General features: G+C 34.8%; 2 protein-coding genes across 13 annotated transcripts; both read right to left on the reverse strand.

Moving 5' to 3' along the window:
• Window positions 1-294: 294 nt before the first annotated feature.
• Window positions 295-8,611, reverse strand: LOC110831355 (uncharacterized). 2 transcript variants are annotated; one of them, XM_022067254.2, is made up of 4 exons: window positions 8,499-8,611; window positions 6,654-6,776; window positions 6,066-6,215; window positions 295-4,616 (listed from the first exon to the last, which is right to left on the reverse strand). In XM_022067254.2, the coding sequence occupies exons 2-4, from the start codon at window positions 6,732-6,734 to the stop codon at window positions 4,491-4,493; spliced, it is 357 nt and encodes a 118-aa protein (XP_021922946.1). In that variant the 5' UTR covers window positions 6,735-6,776; window positions 8,499-8,611; the 3' UTR covers window positions 295-4,490. The 2 variants fall into 2 exon arrangements, with proteins under 2 accessions (XP_021922946.1, XP_021922947.1); XM_022067255.2 differs by lacking the exon at window positions 8,499-8,611 and adding an exon at window positions 8,161-8,309.
• Window positions 8,612-10,496: 1,885 nt separating this feature from the next.
• On the reverse strand, window positions 10,497-17,295 carry Ada3 (transcriptional adaptor 3). 11 transcript variants are annotated; one of them, XM_087355646.1, is made up of 6 exons: window positions 17,119-17,295; window positions 16,271-16,376; window positions 15,192-15,513; window positions 13,698-14,404; window positions 11,527-11,707; window positions 10,497-10,998 (listed from the first exon to the last, which is right to left on the reverse strand). In XM_087355646.1, the coding sequence occupies exons 3-6, from the start codon at window positions 15,486-15,488 to the stop codon at window positions 10,759-10,761; spliced, it is 1,425 nt and encodes a 474-aa protein (XP_087211772.1). In that variant the 5' UTR covers window positions 15,489-15,513; window positions 16,271-16,376; window positions 17,119-17,295; the 3' UTR covers window positions 10,497-10,758. The 11 variants fall into 11 exon arrangements, with proteins under 11 accessions (XP_087211772.1, XP_087211763.1, XP_087211769.1 ...); XM_087355637.1 differs by having other exon boundaries at window positions 15,192-15,536; window positions 17,119-17,294; XM_087355643.1 differs by lacking the exon at window positions 17,119-17,295 and adding an exon at window positions 16,667-16,950.
• Between the last annotated feature and the right edge of the window lie 452 nt (window positions 17,296-17,747).

The following is a 17,747-nucleotide window of genomic DNA, read 5'->3' on the forward strand; positions in this document are numbered from 1 at the left end:
GATCTAATTTACTCTATAACCACCAACTCATTCCCCCCCCCCCAAAAAAAAGAAAAGTTTAAATGCATAGAAAGTCCCTCTTCAACACCAGCTGTTATTTCTGGCTACCAAAACCGTATAATGCACAGCAGACATCACAGCAATCTGCTGATGGAGGCAATATCAAATCAGAAATCATGACAAGATTTGAAAACATTAATTTTATAAACACAGATGGTAAAATATGCTCACTGGGAATTTATTCTTTTTCGTTTGGGAAATGTGAATAATGCAAGTTAAAAAAGTGAAGCCACATTACTTAAATTGAACATTTATTTATAAAAGGAAAAATTGTAGTGCTTGTAGTGGTATTGTGATACATATAAACACCACTTTCCTTTTGTTCACAACATACGGCCTCTATTCTTCAGTGTCGCACAGGTTTACTAATATTGCAGACCTACTTAAAGATGAATAATCTACTTCTGAGAGTTTTAATTCTGATTACTACATTAACATATATTTAACAGAATTTAAAAAGTACAGCTAGCACAAAAATCCATTGTATTGAATACTAATAATGATTAATCTTATCCAATGATACAATAATTACACATACAAACTTTCCTTTCTAACATTTCTGATATAACTGTTTCCCAAGTATTTTTAATAAGAACAGATTTTTCCACAGCACTGAAATAAACATGATGTGATTAAAAGAAAATGTAGTAATCAAAACCATCACATTTGTCAAGAAGTTCTTGGAATTTGTTTTAAAAAGTACCTACTTCTAATTTGGCATCTTTTAAAAACATTCACATTTATTACCAAAGATCACACAAAAGAAAACATTAAAAATGGTGCTTCAATTAAGATCTTTTTCTGACGTGACTATGTATGACAAATTAAAAAGGTGTGGAAAAAAATTAGAACATGACAATTCAGAGACACACACCTATTTGAGTGAACTGCATGCTACAGTGACATCTTCAGTTATCACTGACAGGAACTGTAACAGCTGAGACTTAATTGATGACTATCAAATTAGCAGTGCAACTCTTCCTACATCTAAACCTACTATTTGTTCACCATACCTTATTAAACTCTTCTGCACTTATACTTCAGCAAATATACATTAGTTCTTGCACAAGCTAACATTACTGTTGTCTGTCATTGTAAACACTTACTCTACAAGGAGACATGATGAAGCCCACAACAGATGGTAAATCAGATGTAACTATACCATAACTATTCCAATATAAATATGGTTTCTATGTTAGATCAGAGTACTCCAATATACTTCCTCAAGGCTTTAAATATTTGGAGGCCTAAAATTACAGTATGAACATTTACATACTTCTATTTTATCAGAAAAGGACTTCATCATACCTTAGCACTATATAAAGTATATCATAAAAAAATGTGATATAATTATAGTAGCAATGGCTCACATAACAATCTTTCCATCATGGTATTAGGTAATCATTTTTCAACAGAGCCATGTTACATCTAAAAATACAATCTCTCATTCCAATTGATTCAGGCAGTTTAAATATCATATACACATAAAAAAATTCAGGGTAATTTTATTTTGCTGTTCATAAACATACAAACCCCCATCATGAAGATGGGTGGCAAAAGAATTTCCTTTATCACTTGCCTGTGTCTGGCACTGATCACACTTCAGGAGTTAAATGAGATGTAACAGACTGCTACACCACCGCAAACCTTTATTACAGAAATAATCTATGGAGTTACAGTGCAACAGGACCATATCTACTGTGCTAATACTCCATGTTTCACCACTTTCATGGGTTCTGTCATACAATGCAAATGGCAATTAGCTCAGTCCCCTATTTTCATAACTCCTTGCAGCTACCATCCTGTGGGTCTCCTAAATCCCAGAATACTAAATTATGGTGCACTTTTACACAAGTTACAAATGCCTAAAATGGGCACACAAGCCAAGAACTACTTTGAAACTTTACTGAAGACTTGTCAATACTACATGGAATAATTGGATCAACAGCCCACTTAAATGGCATTGAAACAAGCAAGGAAATGAGAATACTAGATACCAGAAATGAGACTTCTGAAGGGTGATCTCCATTATAGCTCCTTATCTGCACATAGCAAATTTAAGCAATCCATGGCAGTAGTTTTTACCATCATCCTATGACAATAAATTGTCCCACTAACAAAAGTCTGGCTGTTTTAACATAAGTCAGCTGATAAAAATACAACCTGCAGGTTCCTGCTTACATACCATCTATAAAACTTTGTCATCCATGACTACCACCTTGCTTACAATATAGCTGATCTGTTTAATGCTAGCATACTGCTATGTGAATAGCCCAGAGTTGAAAACCAGCCAGCAGCCCCACACTACAGGGAATTAATCCCTATTCCCATGTGATAAAGGTAAAATGAACAAAATACTCCAGCTTAAAAGTCTAATTGCTGAAGTACTCTCAGAAGGAAACACAAAGATTTTCCTTCCACGATTAATATATTGGTTCCCATGAGGGTCACCTGAGAATAGATTTTAATACTGCAAGTCATTTATTGGAGGCTGTCTTCATGGAGTGAAACAATGTATTTCTAACACCACAGCTGAGACAGGAAAGATGCATGAGGTCTGTTGTGAGCTACAAGTGTCACATGGTTCATACAAGAATTCTGAATGTTTTTAACAGTATACAGTCAGGGTCACAAGTGGATCATGGTACGAAATTTATGCCCGGTAAAAGATGTCTGGGAGCCAACGTGTCAAGTACTTTCAGGGTTGTGATAACTTTCCTTGGTCCCAAGAACAAACACAAACTTTTAATGTATCAGGCAGGACTAGTTATTTGGATACATCTAACAAAACAGAAGAGGATCAGTAACAGAAAGTCCCTTTTATTTCCCCACAAGTGTACCTTTCCAATAAATAAGATCCAAGTTGAAAATTAAAATTCAACCCCCTCCAAATGGTGCAAGTTTCACAACTAGCTTAAACCACAAGACAGGTTCCTCACCATCTGATATACAACCAAAGCTCCAAATATTAACAGTATGCTTCCTGGAAAAAGGAGGATTGTATGTTTATAATGTTTAATTAAGTCCTGTAATTAACTGATATTACAATTGTACTTGAAAGCAAATGCTTTGGTAAAATATTTATTTTATGTGACAATTACACATTAATGAGATTTCTGCTGCTCAAATGTTTTATAAATGGGAACTCTAAAATATATATAACCTCAAAAAAGAATATTCTGGAAAGATGTCATTAGAACAGCATTTTTGTACAAAGATACATTATCCTCAGTCACATGGCTACCAAGATCTTCAAGTTCCTTAACTGGTAAATTATACAAATACCCAGAAAATATTCCATTTAATAAGTGATTTCTAAAAGAAAACTCAGACATGTAGTGATCCACCTCAGGGTGAATAAATGATGAAGTGTTACAAGTAATGAGTGGAATTGTATACAAAAATGTGTTAATAACATGCTGCAATAACGATGACATACCTGCCATTACAAGTTCAAACATGAAGCAATAAATTGTCATAGTATCATCTTGTCAGTAGATTTTCATAGTTGTAAATGCGTGTTAATGCATGCCTTTGCTCTACTACTGTAAGCAATGAAAACTTGTATCTTTTAGAAAGGATCATGTGCCATGATACTAGATTTGCTTTTGTTATTACAGCATCAGAATTTCCAATATTTTGTTGATATGAAGCACTGCTAATCAACAACAAATGATGTTCTTCAACATGGCACCACACAGGATCCTGTATGTCAAAAATTTGCAGAATATGAGCCCAGGGCTACATACACTGATAGTCATAAACAAAGCAGAGAACACCAGCTTCAGTTACAGCTGACTAAAGCATAACCTATTTCCTGACACAGCAGCAGTGAAAATGCTAAAAAAACACAAAACTGAATTTGTTGTGTAAAAGTCCAAAAAGGTACTGGTGTGAACAAATGCTAGCAGAGTTTGTGCATTCTAGAAGCCAGAATCCTTAGAGAATAAAATGCTGCTATTCCTGAAAGTATTTTAGCAACTATGAAGAATTTTCACCATTTATACTATGAGCAGCTATATTACTGTAACACCGCATTACAAAATCTGATAAATAGTATAAACATACACAAAAAATAAATAACAGCAGAGGGCCTTGCATCATTTCCCCCTTTCCAGTTACACAATTCATTCAATTATGAAAAACTCAAGAACAAATCAGGGCAATCACACCCTACATACACACTAAAACAGTGAAAAACAGTCATCCAATGTGAACTGTAACCTGTGCAGTTGATATTCCAAGTGGATTCAGCACAAAGCAGAAAACCACTCTAAAAGAAACATCAATCTGGCAACTGCCACACTACATAAAAGCCAAGCATTAACCCTCTGCAGACATTATCTTCGTACAATACATGTTAAAATGATGAAGACACTTTTTTACAGGTTATATAAAGTCTGGGTTCCCAATCATGATGATGGTTGTGTTTAGTCTTCTCCCTCTTCCTCCTCCTCCTCTTCTTCCTCCTCCTCCTCATCCTCACCTGCTGACTCTACCTTCTTCTCTTCCTTCCTGGGACGACCACGGCCCCTCCCAGTGCTTCCTGCAGACTTCTGCTCAACCAGACAATAATTACAACATTTACTGTTGTGCATTCTTCAAGATTTACTGATTATCGCCTGTCAGAAGCTCCCATCATTAAGTTGTGACTCCTGCCTAAATAACAGGGCAATTTCCCTGGAGCATCCTCAACGACTCTCAATCCACCACCCAGCGTTCCCATGGCTAATTGGCTTCCTCTTAGATGCAAGGCAATCACAGCATTATGGACTGTTCACGTAACAGCATATACCTGTGAACCTTGCAATTAAATTCTTCAGAATTACTCAGTACAATTGACACTCTGAGGTCCACTATAACATCATTGCACGTGACACCACTTGCTGTTATGTGCCCACAGACACAGTATTACAGTAGGTTTTCTTAGACATGTGTGGAATAGTTCAAGAATTATGGTTCTACCTGTAAAATTCTGTTTTCGTTAACTGGCCTGGAAGCAAGAGGTGAAACAGCCAAACACAAAGTTAGTCCTAGAAGTGTAAAGACGAAAAATACCAGTTACCAACAACTCGACAACTCATGAGATGGATGAAGAGTGTAATAATATAGGCAGCAGTGCCCAACACGTGCACAATACTGACATTACGTCTCAAAGTTCCTTCATCTTCTACATTTTCTTCTGGTACTGCAAATTAACCACTTAAAGTTAATTACAACCACTTCAGGGTCCTATTTAACTACCTCACTGCACCAACAAAAATGCAAGACTCCACATAAATATATAGTTTGTTTGCAAGAAATCTTTAGCACTAAAAGATAACTGCTGTCAAGTTACACCAGCAAAGCTCAAAATATTACGTATGTGCACCTGAACTGTTCTTCTACACACCAGACAATGCTGATTAATTACTTCTGCCTAGAATATAAATCATTTTGAGGTTTACAATGAAAATCAATACACATTGTTTTCCCTCTTAAGAATAATGCCACTGTCTAGTTTTTAAAAGTCTTAAAAATCAGAAAAAATTAAATATCAATATATTTTGAAGAGTGGATCCTCCTTTGTCTTCAGGTAAAAAAGAGGGGGAAGACATCTATTCTGTTGAATCTGGTTGACTGAGCAGTTTTCAAGCCACAGATGGCTGGTGGACTTTAACTCTGAGGTAAGCGATGTGTTAGAGCAATGCATGGACAACTGGGTCAAATATAAACTATGACGCACAGTCAACAATGGTCAAAATGTATAGAGAAAAAAATTCAATATCAATGCATTCCAATAAATTACATTACGGAAAAAATTGCTTCTTCATACATTCTTCTTTTCTGGAATGTTTCTCCAATGAGAACTGGGATATACCTGTATTATCAAACTGCTTATTAATGGCTGTATTACAAAGTCACTAAAAGCAAATTTTACTATATTTGTAAAAACATAAACTTCCATCTGACCGACAACATGCTATGTCAAACTGCAGAACTGCAACAGAACATCATAAACATACCTTAGCAGCAGCCTTCCCCTTCTTCTTTGTTGAGCCCTTTGGTCTTCCTCGCCCTCTTTTGGCAGGGGAAGCACCATCAGCCTTTTTCACTTCTTTCTTCTCTTCATTCCCTGGCCTCCCACGCTTTTTCACCTCCTTTCCTGGTAACTCCTACAGCACATAAACCAACTCCTCAGTGCCTCATAACTATGCAATACGGCAACTATATAGATCTGCAACTTAACAGTGTTTCAATCAATACAATAAACTGGATACATTTTAAGTTTTTGCTTCTTGGACAGCAAAATACTTCTTTGTTTTGCAACAGACAGGCCACCAGCAACACCATGCTACTACCTGCCGTCCATCGCCAGTTCCCATCAGCGAGCACACTACAGAGGACCAGTTTGTTACGCAGCTGAGGATGAGAGCAGAGATGGCTCTCGAAACGTTGGCATAGGATATGGTGTATTCACCATTCAGCCACATGACGTGGCTTGTAGTCCGAGAGTCTTTCATAAACTTTTGTCACAGCGAAAGCTTCACTTTATACACACCTATCTTGTTAAACCCTCCATGCAAGACACATTATTGATAAAATTTTCTCACTTTGACTTCTCCACCGGCCTTGGCTGGTCGACCACGTTTCCTCTTGGTCTCCTCCTGAGCTGGTGCCTCATTGTCAGACATGATGCCAGTAACTGACACTGTACCAGACACTCAAGTATGTGGCTACAAACCCAAAAAACAAAATAACATTTTAACCAAATTATTTAAACTCTAAAATGAACATAAGATATGTTTTTTACATGGTTTGTGGAGGCAGTCCAGCTAACCATGCATCACAGTAGTTTACCACTAAACTGTTAAACAAAAGTTAAAGTATGGTTAGTAGTGCCATAATACAGACTTTTAAATCCACTGCTGCTGTATGATAAAGCTAAAGCAAATGATGAATCATTCAGCGAATCAACAATAAAACTAAAAAAAGCAAATCATACTTATCTTTTCTTCATCCCAATGTTCAAACATGTCAGTGTTATATTAACAAGGGCCCTCATACCCATACCAGTTACAAATTTAATGTACAGTAATCAAAAAAGAATATGAATTTTAAAAAAAATCACTCACCACATGCGAGCAGATAAGTATGTTATGTTCAGCCATTTCAGGAACCATCTGATCAAATACCTTCATAACAAGGACAGAAATGGTCTCTGAATCAGCAAATTTTTATCATCTGACACAGCTTATAGCCCAAGAGGACTTTATTAATTTAATTAGACATGAAAGTTTTAAATCATACATTATTTCATATTAACTGAAATATTGCAAAAATAGCAAGTTATGTAAACTGTGCAAGCACATTTGTACAATTTTGTTATAAATAAATACATCTGATTCAAGAGAACAAAAAATGTTTTTCTCACAAAATATAACTCACACCTCTTTACACTGGTACCAGCAATTTCGCTTCAGAATTTATTTCATGTTCCCAAATATTTTGCAGATAGTCCATGTATTAATGTACTGAATTCTTTAGGCCTTCTACACACTGAATACAGGTCGAATATAAAATCACGGTACAAGGCACTACATTTCGTACAAGACACAGCATATGGCCAAGAAACCGATAGTACAAACATTTCCTAGAGATGATACTTCACTAAAAATTTCAAACTTACGAAAATTGTTATATACGTAAAATAAATATGCACTTGCATATATATTAGTTATACTTCACGTTCCTCTCAAATCACCACTATTTTCACACAACTGCCAGTCTCCAAAAATTAATCATATTACATGACACCAAACTGTTATATTACAATAACGCCATGTTCTATGAATATGGTCCGAAACAACCAAGCAATAGAACGTCAAAATGGACTCAAATCATATCTTAATTGTTCTGCTGCGTAATTTTTAATGAACATTTATAACCGATACTATTCATAAAATAACCGAAGTTCCGCGCCCGCCATTTTCAAATCGAACCCATCTTTCAAGGAAAATAACGAGTTCGGTCCTCATAAATTTTTCTCTATTTTTAGAACGCATAAACAGACAAATTATCCCTAAAGGACCAGTAAACAAAAAATATTAAACATCTTACGTGTGTTTATTAACTTAATATCATCTTCAAAGCCCCAAATAAAATTAAAGACGTGATCGGAATCTCCAGTAAAATTCTCTGCCTAGCTTCTGGCTTGCCGCCTAGCTACGGCTCTTCGATCTCACTAGACGCCATATCCCTGTATTTCAGACCCGGAATCTGGACGGAATATACACTCTTACAATTTTTACTTTCCACTCACTTCACACCAAGACAAATAAAATACACCAAAATTTCACTTCAAAAATTATCTATATGACACTGTTTTTAAAATAACTGTAGAAAATTCCTCAGAGGAAATATTAAATGTAAACCGACTAAATTAAATCACTCCTTACCTCCACTGTACACAATGACGGCTTCGCAAGAAGGTAGTTCAATCGCGTTGGCACAGATAGCGTTAAATTCCCGCCTCGAGATTTGACTCCGAGCTAAAGCTGTTAAAATTGAATTATTATCTATGATATGTATTATAAAACAGGAAGTATGAATCACAATTGTAAAATATCAATAATTCAAACAATATTTTAAAAGTATATTTTGTGGCGTTAATTACTATGTATGAGAAGGAGGCTGAAATTAGTTGCCAATATACAGGTCTATTTTTTGTCTTTCAAATTATAAATGACCAATGGTCAACCACCCTACTTCACACTACGTACAAAATTGTATGCTACCAATCGTAATAAAATAAAATAATGCCTGTTCTGTAATGTATTATTCAAAGGTCTATAATTTATTTCTTGGTTTTAAAATAAGCAACGTCCCATTTTTGAAATTGTTAACTTCTCAACCCCATTACTACCCATAAGGCCGTTGGCATATGTTATTTGGGAAGTTGCTTGCTTATAAGCACTGATTCGGCTGAAATATCGATTTTTGCCTGGCATAAACATTTCGTAATTGGATTTATAGTTATGATTGGTTAAAGCTTCTTTAGACCAAAGCCTTATAAGTAAATCCAAAGTCGAATTTGATTTTAGTGAATATTTTGTAAAAAAAAATTATGATGTTAGTTACTCTGAGAACTGAACAGTACGAACAGTTCAGAGGTTGTAATATGACCAAAATACAAACGTACATGAAATCAATAATCCAGCTTCAAATCACATGTTCTACGTTTTCTACCGTGACATATTACGTCAATTTAAAAGACTGGTCACAGATGACTCTGCAGTTACCGTTGCGTTACCACTTAAAAATAAAATAATTCCCGCCCTCAGATTTCACAATTCTTTAAAACGTGTGCAGGGAGAGATTATATAAATTCCTTTTGCCAAAAAGGTATGTTTTGAAGTACCTGAAGCGTGGGTAGGCCTGCCTCATATTAAGTCCGTGTGCCAAGTCCCATATCTAGGTAGCATAACGTTTCCAAGAATTTCCTCAGCCACTTCAAACAAGTTATAAAATAACCTAGATGATGCCATCAATCCTGGGAAATCACTATTAATTTTTATCATCTAACTTCGTCGCCATGAAGCATGACACATGATAAATAATCTGCAACTATCATGCAACATTTATTAGCAGGGAAAAAAATTACATGACTTCATTATATTTTACACCCCTCCCAACTGTAAAAGGAATACCTGTGTGATGAAAAGAAAAAGACACACACACAAAAAAAAAGGAAAACAAGTTAGACTAGGGTTCTTTTGCCATCCTAATTTCTTTGGAATAGAAACAAAGTCACACCTGCTAAACAGTAATTCTAAATAATAATGTCCCATCATAATACAAAGGACTTTCTAACACTAGAATTAGAGTTTTGATAATTTCTTCCATCCCTCTGGCTGTTATAGGCCTATAAAGTAAAAAATTATAAATATTCCAGTTGGTTATAAACTACAATTTAAGAAACAAAAAAATCCAAGCAGCCACAGTTGCAAAAACATATGTACCACAGTTTCAGTTAACATTTGAAAAACAAAATGTAACTTCTAAATAAATTATTTATCTGTAACAATAAAAATATATGAAGATCTATAAAGATCAAAGACACAAAATCAAATCAGATATCCTTCATCTTTGATACCAAGGCTGATATTTTGGGTTTTATTGTTAGACCTATAGAGGGTTTCAACCATTGAAACACAAAAGTTTTCAATCAGATTGAACACTGAAAATACAGAATTTCAGATGTATCAAGAGAAATCGCCATTGGTATACCCATTTATTAAGAAATTGCTCATCTCTTGTGGAATCTAAAGGTTCATTACTATGTTCACAAGGACCATCACCAAAGTCCCTTCCGAATCTGGCGAATCCAATCCACACTCTTGAACACAAAAAATGCAAGAAGACAGGCAAGATGATATGAATCCAAAATAATAAGCTTTTGTTAAAAATATTTTATTTAAAGTACAAACAGATTACATTTAAAAAGGAGGCCATTAGCCTACTGTATATCCACATTAGTGAATAAAGTAGACAGAAATATCAGGTATTTATTATTCAAATGTGAAGATCATAGCAGCATGGACTATGTGTACTCACCTGGATGATCTGGATCTATTACTGCAACAACTTACCAAATAAAGCACATTTTGGACTTTGAAAACCATTATTAAAGCATATATACAATATACAGAAACTGATTTACATATTGTCAATCTGTCTAAGCAGTAATTCCCTATCTTTCAAACTTTTCCAAGCTAGATCCATTTCCTCTTTTGTTGGTGGCTTCTTTTTCTGTTTTGATGCCATTATCTTTCTGTAGATGTCAAGAACATCATTATCAGCTAGCTGCAGTCTCCTTTTCAGTTCCTGCCGAGACATTTCATCACACGCAAGTTTCCTCAGGCGTTTCAGTTGATGAATGTTGTGGTTTGATATAACCTTCAACATCACAAAAAAATTGTAATATTTTCTCTTCAAACACATGTTTATGAAAACACTGTAAGATGTGATCCACCAATTCAAATAATACAAACTGCATCCCTTGCTTAACAACCACTACAATTCACTAGTAATGAATTAACAATGAAATTTAATACTTATAGTCTTAAAAGGTTAGTACCCTATGCTTAAGCAACACACAAGGAATGACTATAACAGGAGTGGGAAAACTACATGTATTTTTAAACCATGGGACTAGAAGCTGTGTTTTTATTTTGTAAGAAAATCAATTAGCTCATTTTAAAATTAGGCAAGGACATACTCAAGCAAATCTTTTATTATGAATAACTACTAAACTATACAACATAACCTATAAAGCATTTTAACTAATGTTTTTTGTTCTCACCATTTGCTAAGATTTGTATCACAAGCCTTTTCATGCAGTTACTCCCCTTCTCACTGAGAAATAGCAATGGTGTCCTTGGGATATAAATAACAGAAGTTGGTTGAAAGAAGGCAAATGCTCACCTTTAGTTCTGTCTGACATCTTTTAAGTTCTGTTAGAATTTCATCATCAGCTTGTTCTTTCTGCTCAGAACTGTCCAGAATGCCTTGATCTTCCAATTCTTTCCTGACACGTCGCTCAAGTGAGGAAGCATTGGATATAGTGAAGTTCCTTGCTGGTTTAGTATTTTCACCGCCCCTACATCTGCATTACAACATAAGACAGACTATTTATTTATGGTTTATTTAATGATGCTGTCAGTAACTCAGTAGTAATGAACAGGATGATTAATGGATAATTAATTGTGAAGGATGTGGAAGGAAAGAGTCATGGTCTAATTTACGTTACTATCCTGGAATTTGTCTGGAGGGGCAGATAAAAATCACTATTCTCAAGGCACCCAGCAGTCTCAATATTCATTTAAGCTTTACTGTATAGCACAAATACAAAATGAATATGTGCATCTGTGGACATGAATGATACCCACACTATAATAGAATTTCTACATAACTAAGGTTTGCTGAAGTCAAAATCCACCTAAATTATAAATACAACACAGTATCTATCAACAAAATTACATTAATTTTTTAACATTGTGGGAATTACATAACTTAAATATAATATTAAATCTAAAGTTTCATTCACTAGGATAGCAGTTTAAAAAAAGTTGTCTGTACCAACAAGATGTGATTACAAATAATAAAAATACATTAACTGAGCAGTCCCATCATTACATTTAAAGTTTAATTAATTAAATTTAGAACACATCATTACATAACTTTACTGTAAGTTAGGTTTTAACAATATCAGTTAACTAATAAACACTGTTTAATAAAAACAGTCAGGCTTTCTGCAAATATGCTACACAAGACATTATTCCCCTTATAACACGATTTTTTAAAACTTTAAAATATTCACCTTATTAAAAACACAATACATTTATAGAATATCTTTTCTTCAACATATTTGTAACCAACCTCCCATATTTCCTTAACTCCCTTTATATAACACTTATGATTTAATTACACTCATTTTACACCTCACTCAAAAATTTCCTGTTCTGACACTATACAGTTACAAGTAGACACCCATGAAAAAAACAACAGAAAAACATCTACTATCACTACCTGAACTAAACTCCTGTTTAATGTATAACATCATATTCAAATGTGTTTATATTAATAACTAGTAAATGGCTGTCCAAATTCAGACCAACCTTTTACTGTTTGATCAGAAAGAATGCAATAAGGTAATGAGTATAAATAATCTAAAATAATTTCACAGATAAGTTCAGATGTGATATTTATATAGCACATTTTCCTGATATATTGCACTCTTCTAGCTTTTCACGACTACCAACTGGTGACAGCTTACATCTGAATAAGCACTGCCATGTCATTTTGATATAAATATAGAATGATTCAAAGTACTACCAGCAAATACCATTGAAATGATGCATACTCTGATGAATAAGTATAGTATTGGATTTGCCTCTGAATGAATAGGGCTGCAATAGTGTTAATTATCATTGTGAGTTGGTATGGTTCAACACACTGTTAAACAACACAAATCATTTGTGAAGTGTGGTAATCCTAGAGAGAGTTGAAGAGGGAAAGAAATTATTAAAATGATATACAACATAACAATCGTCAACAAATAAATAAATTTACCACCACCATCAGGTAGTCAGTTAATTTCCTGTCATAAGTCAGTAATTAACTACTCACATGTTACATACATGTCAATAAAATATTACCAATACCAGTTATTTGCATACATCATTCAATGCCCTTCCTTAACAGGGTCAGCAGTGGGAAAGAATTTTGGAAAATTAAAATGCAATGTGAATTCTTATTCTCTGATTCAACTTACCTTATAAGGTAAAAAACTGAATAAAAGTATAAATTATTTTAGCTTTCTTTATTAATTCATACTAGTGCAAACTATAATCGATACTCACTAATGCCCTGACGGGCACATTAATGTCTTAAGAGCATCCCCCAGCTAACACATGCACAAATGGAAACATGCAGCAAATCAGAAAACCAGCCTTATTTACAAACTTTATTCTTTCATCTGCTTTGAAAAGCACTCTCATTCTGGGATAGAAGCACATCTTAAAACTTGTAAGACGAACACACCGCACCTTACCAAACAGAAATGTTCTGCTTATATCATAAAACACTGTACAAACCTCTTCACATCAAAGGAATCTTCTGTAGGAACCATGATGTTCTCTTCCATCAAACAAGATAACAGCCTTTGAGTAAGTGGTCCTGTGTTACCAATATCATTTCCTCTATCTGGTCTTTTTAGCATATTACTTCCATCCACTGGAACTGCTGTGGGTCTCAGCTTTGCTTTGCTTGTATTTGCATCAGGGTGTTCCTCCAAGTCTTCCTGTGCCCATCGCAGACTGTAATGGCGACCTAATACTGGCACTTTCTGGTATTCAACATCATTTTCATGTTCATACAGTAGGTCATCAAGCAACTTTATATCATCCATTGATATATCTGTACAATAAGGCTCCACTGACAGCCAGAATTTGTTCGGAGTATCATTTTTTGGAAGGACAATTTTGGGTGCATCATGACGAGATTGATCATTATGATCATGTTCTGGTAAGACATGATTCTGTATTGGTCTGGAAGAGGCTGAAGATGGAATACTTTTAACTTTGGTGAATTTGATGGGTAATGGAGCTTGGTTTGTTTCACTACCGCCACGAGATTTTGAAGAGCTGGCTTCTTTCAGTTTTTTCATTGGCCGCTCCTGCTGTTTGGTTCGTTTGCCTGGGGATAGAGGTGCTTTGTGGATGTGGTTAATACTATTAAGCTTTCCCTTCTTACTGTCACCACTACGCTTCTCCTCAGCATTGCTCAACACACGAATCTCCTCCTGAAAGGAAATAAATCAAAACTGTGCCTACAAATTGCCTGACTCAAAATTATGAATGAGGTATTTATCACACATCAGTTCAAATGATTTCAATTACTAAAACATATTTTATCTGGGTATCAACAATGTAATCTAAGGCATAGGAATGCAACATAAAACTGTATCTAGATACTGGAACATCTTTCTACTATATTGGTGTGAAATACCACTTAATCCTAACCTAGAAATAGTAGATTTAAAACTACCCCTACTAATGTTAAATTTCCTACAAATAATACTAAATACTCCTAATATGTTTACTCCATGCATATTCTTATACAGAATTAATGTGTTATTTAGGGTTTGGACAAGTCATGTAACAACACTCATTTTATAAAGTCAGAAGACAGCAATCTTCAGACTCACCACTGTGTAAACCTCAAATCATACATTTATAAAGTCAGTTAACAGCGGAACAATTAATTTTTAGTTATTAACTGCACTGATGACCCAGTAGTAAGAAGATAATCATTCCAAGGCTGGTAACAAAATGTTGCCAGATAACAGCAATTTTTATATCTGCTTCGACTTGACTCAACTTCACCAAGGTACTTTAAATAATTATTCTATTCTTAATTTTTCTACTATTTTAAAGTTAAAACTTGCTTTTCATTACAATGTTCCACCTGATTTACTCTTACTAGCTTCCAAACTGTCAATACACACATTCACACACACAGATATGTAGCTTGTGCACCTTCAAAAGCAAAGAATAATAAAATATAACAAGTAGATACAGTAACATTACCTGCAATACTCTTGTCCGAACAACAACAGCAGACAACAAGGCTTCCAGTTCAAGCTGTAGAGCATCAAGATCTTCCATGCCAACCCCATCATCCTCTGTTCGATTTAATATGGCAGAATACCGCGGAAGCATCCTGCCATTATCTACTGTTTTCAACAGTGGAAAGGAGAGTGCACACTCTTTCCCAGATGAATCTGATATGTCACTTCCTTTAATTTTACTGTTATTTCCTTTTCCATATTCTTTCAGCTTTCCAGCACCCTTCTTTGGGCTTTGTTTTCCTTTAGTGGACATCATGGTCTCTCCAATTTGAAATGTTTTTCTACAAAATCAAAAGTTATTAACCTGAAACGATTAAAATATAATTTATCAAGGTACATAAGTCTCTCAATAATGCTGCATTAATTCCTAATGTTATACACAGACAGACTGAAACATCACTAAACCCAATGCTGATATAGTTCATCAGTTATACATGAGAATTATTTCTGTACATTATCTTAAAAGAATACTGTACAAATCATGTGACAATGGATTTAGGAATCTGGGAGGCATAAATTTACAATATATGATGTTATCAATAAAAAATTCTTTAAACATTTCCAATGCTGAGTGATTGAGATGAATGCTCAAAATTTATTTCTTATGTACTTCCATGTGACAATCCATTTTAGTGATGAAACTCAGACTTTTGTGGAAATTGTACCAAAACCTGATTGTTCTCAACAGACCTCTTGACCATCACATAAAGAAGAGGTATAATTATAATTACAATGTATTTACATTCCACAGATCTTCATTTGACATAAGCCAAGGATATACAACATGTCACACAGATGGCTGTCTTCTTGTTTGCAGCATTATGTAGTCTGGTAGAAGTTAGTAAAGTTTCAGAGGTCTTTGCTGCCTCCATCATCAAGGCGATAAGTGGCTCAACCCCACTCATTGCTCTGATGTGCACTATTCAATTTATTATCAAATTTTTAACTTGTTTTATCATAACCTATATCCAGATTAAAAATGTTGTTATTCACAAATTTGAAGTTCGTTTTGTAACAATGTAATGCAAGTTTATTTACTTCAATATATTTCTTCAAGTTCGCTTTGCATCATACATGCAATGCATTCATCGAAATACAGTTACCAAATACATTGGTTTCAATGGTCTGTAACTGGCCTAGTAATCTGAAATAAAACCAAAATTCGGTCACACGTTAAAGGGATTGAGTACGTCAGAAATTTCAAGTTACTGTCGGTAATTAAATAAACCTAAAATTCCATAATTATATATGATCACAGGCCTGGAAGATGTTCCGAATTCAATGTACACATATTTCATAGAACCTATAAGAATGTAATCATAAAATAAATATTACGGAAATTACAAATTAAATGAAGCATGCAAACAGGTCGAGTTACATACACACAATGCTTTCATCGGTCTCTGAAAACCAGTTTCAAATATCTTTCTTTACCTAATCCGTACACATGTCATGGTAAACATTACATTTTAAAGTCCAGACATAAACATTCACAAACACCACTGACAAATCACAATGGCCGAGCTCATAAATACAGCAAATAGACTCGATCAGAGATGACAAACGATCCTACGATTTCATATAGTATGAAAGAAAGCTATAAATAAAGTACTGAATTAAGCACAATTGTGTGTAATGGTTTCATCATCATGTACAGTGTTTTTATTTACACAAATGCAATTTACACGACAAGTGGTAGCATTGAGCATGATCGAATGAAAATCAGAGGTGGATAATATCGCATAATTTGATCGTTGACTATCGAGTAATTAGATTATTTAACCTTACTACACTTAATTAATATATTCCCTTTGTCCTTTTTGATACACAAAAGTTTCTGAACAACGTAGGAGATAACTGCTAGCAAAGACAATAAACATATTTACTAGGTATGCGACCGAGCAGTTCGAGCTAGTATTTGTCATACACATAGGTTTTTCTCGACTGAAGTCAATAACTCTCGCATTCACAGATTAATAGAGACTTGAAATCTTCTGTACAGCTGTTGCGTTAAAAGTTGGTATTAGGCTCGATGCACACGAGCGAGAAAATGTCGCGCGAGCTCGCAGCGAGGAAACCCGTGACAGTGCACACGTAGCGTCATCGCTGCGAGTTCGCCGAAAAACTCCCACCAGTACTACATTGGATGGCAACCAAAATGGATGTGTACTGAAGAAAACGTGTAGTTTTGCCTATTTCGTTTATGAATACATCCTTAAAAAACGCAATAGGAAGTATTGGACACGCCCGTTGATTAGTTCACTTAAAAGGGGGGCTTTCGTGACAATGTTTATAGATTTAAGAGAAGATGAAAGTAAATTTCATAATTATTGTCGTATGAGTATAAAGTCGTTTGATGAGCTAGCAGCAAAACTGGATGCATCCAACAAAAGTAAAGATTCTGCGATGAGGCTTGCAATACCTCTAGAAATGCTGGTTGTGACTCTGAGCAGTTGCGAGGGTTGCGAAGCACGTGTGCACTGCCCAATGCTTTCACACAGTCTGCTGCTTCGCG

The sequence above is a fragment of the Zootermopsis nevadensis genome, unplaced genomic scaffold, assembly GCF_977971745.1.
Source record: "Zootermopsis nevadensis isolate Lab colony 2312 unplaced genomic scaffold, Znev_1.0 Znev_ptg000025l, whole genome shotgun sequence".
In the NCBI taxonomy this organism is placed as follows: Eukaryota; Metazoa; Arthropoda; class Insecta; order Blattodea; family Termopsidae; genus Zootermopsis; species Zootermopsis nevadensis.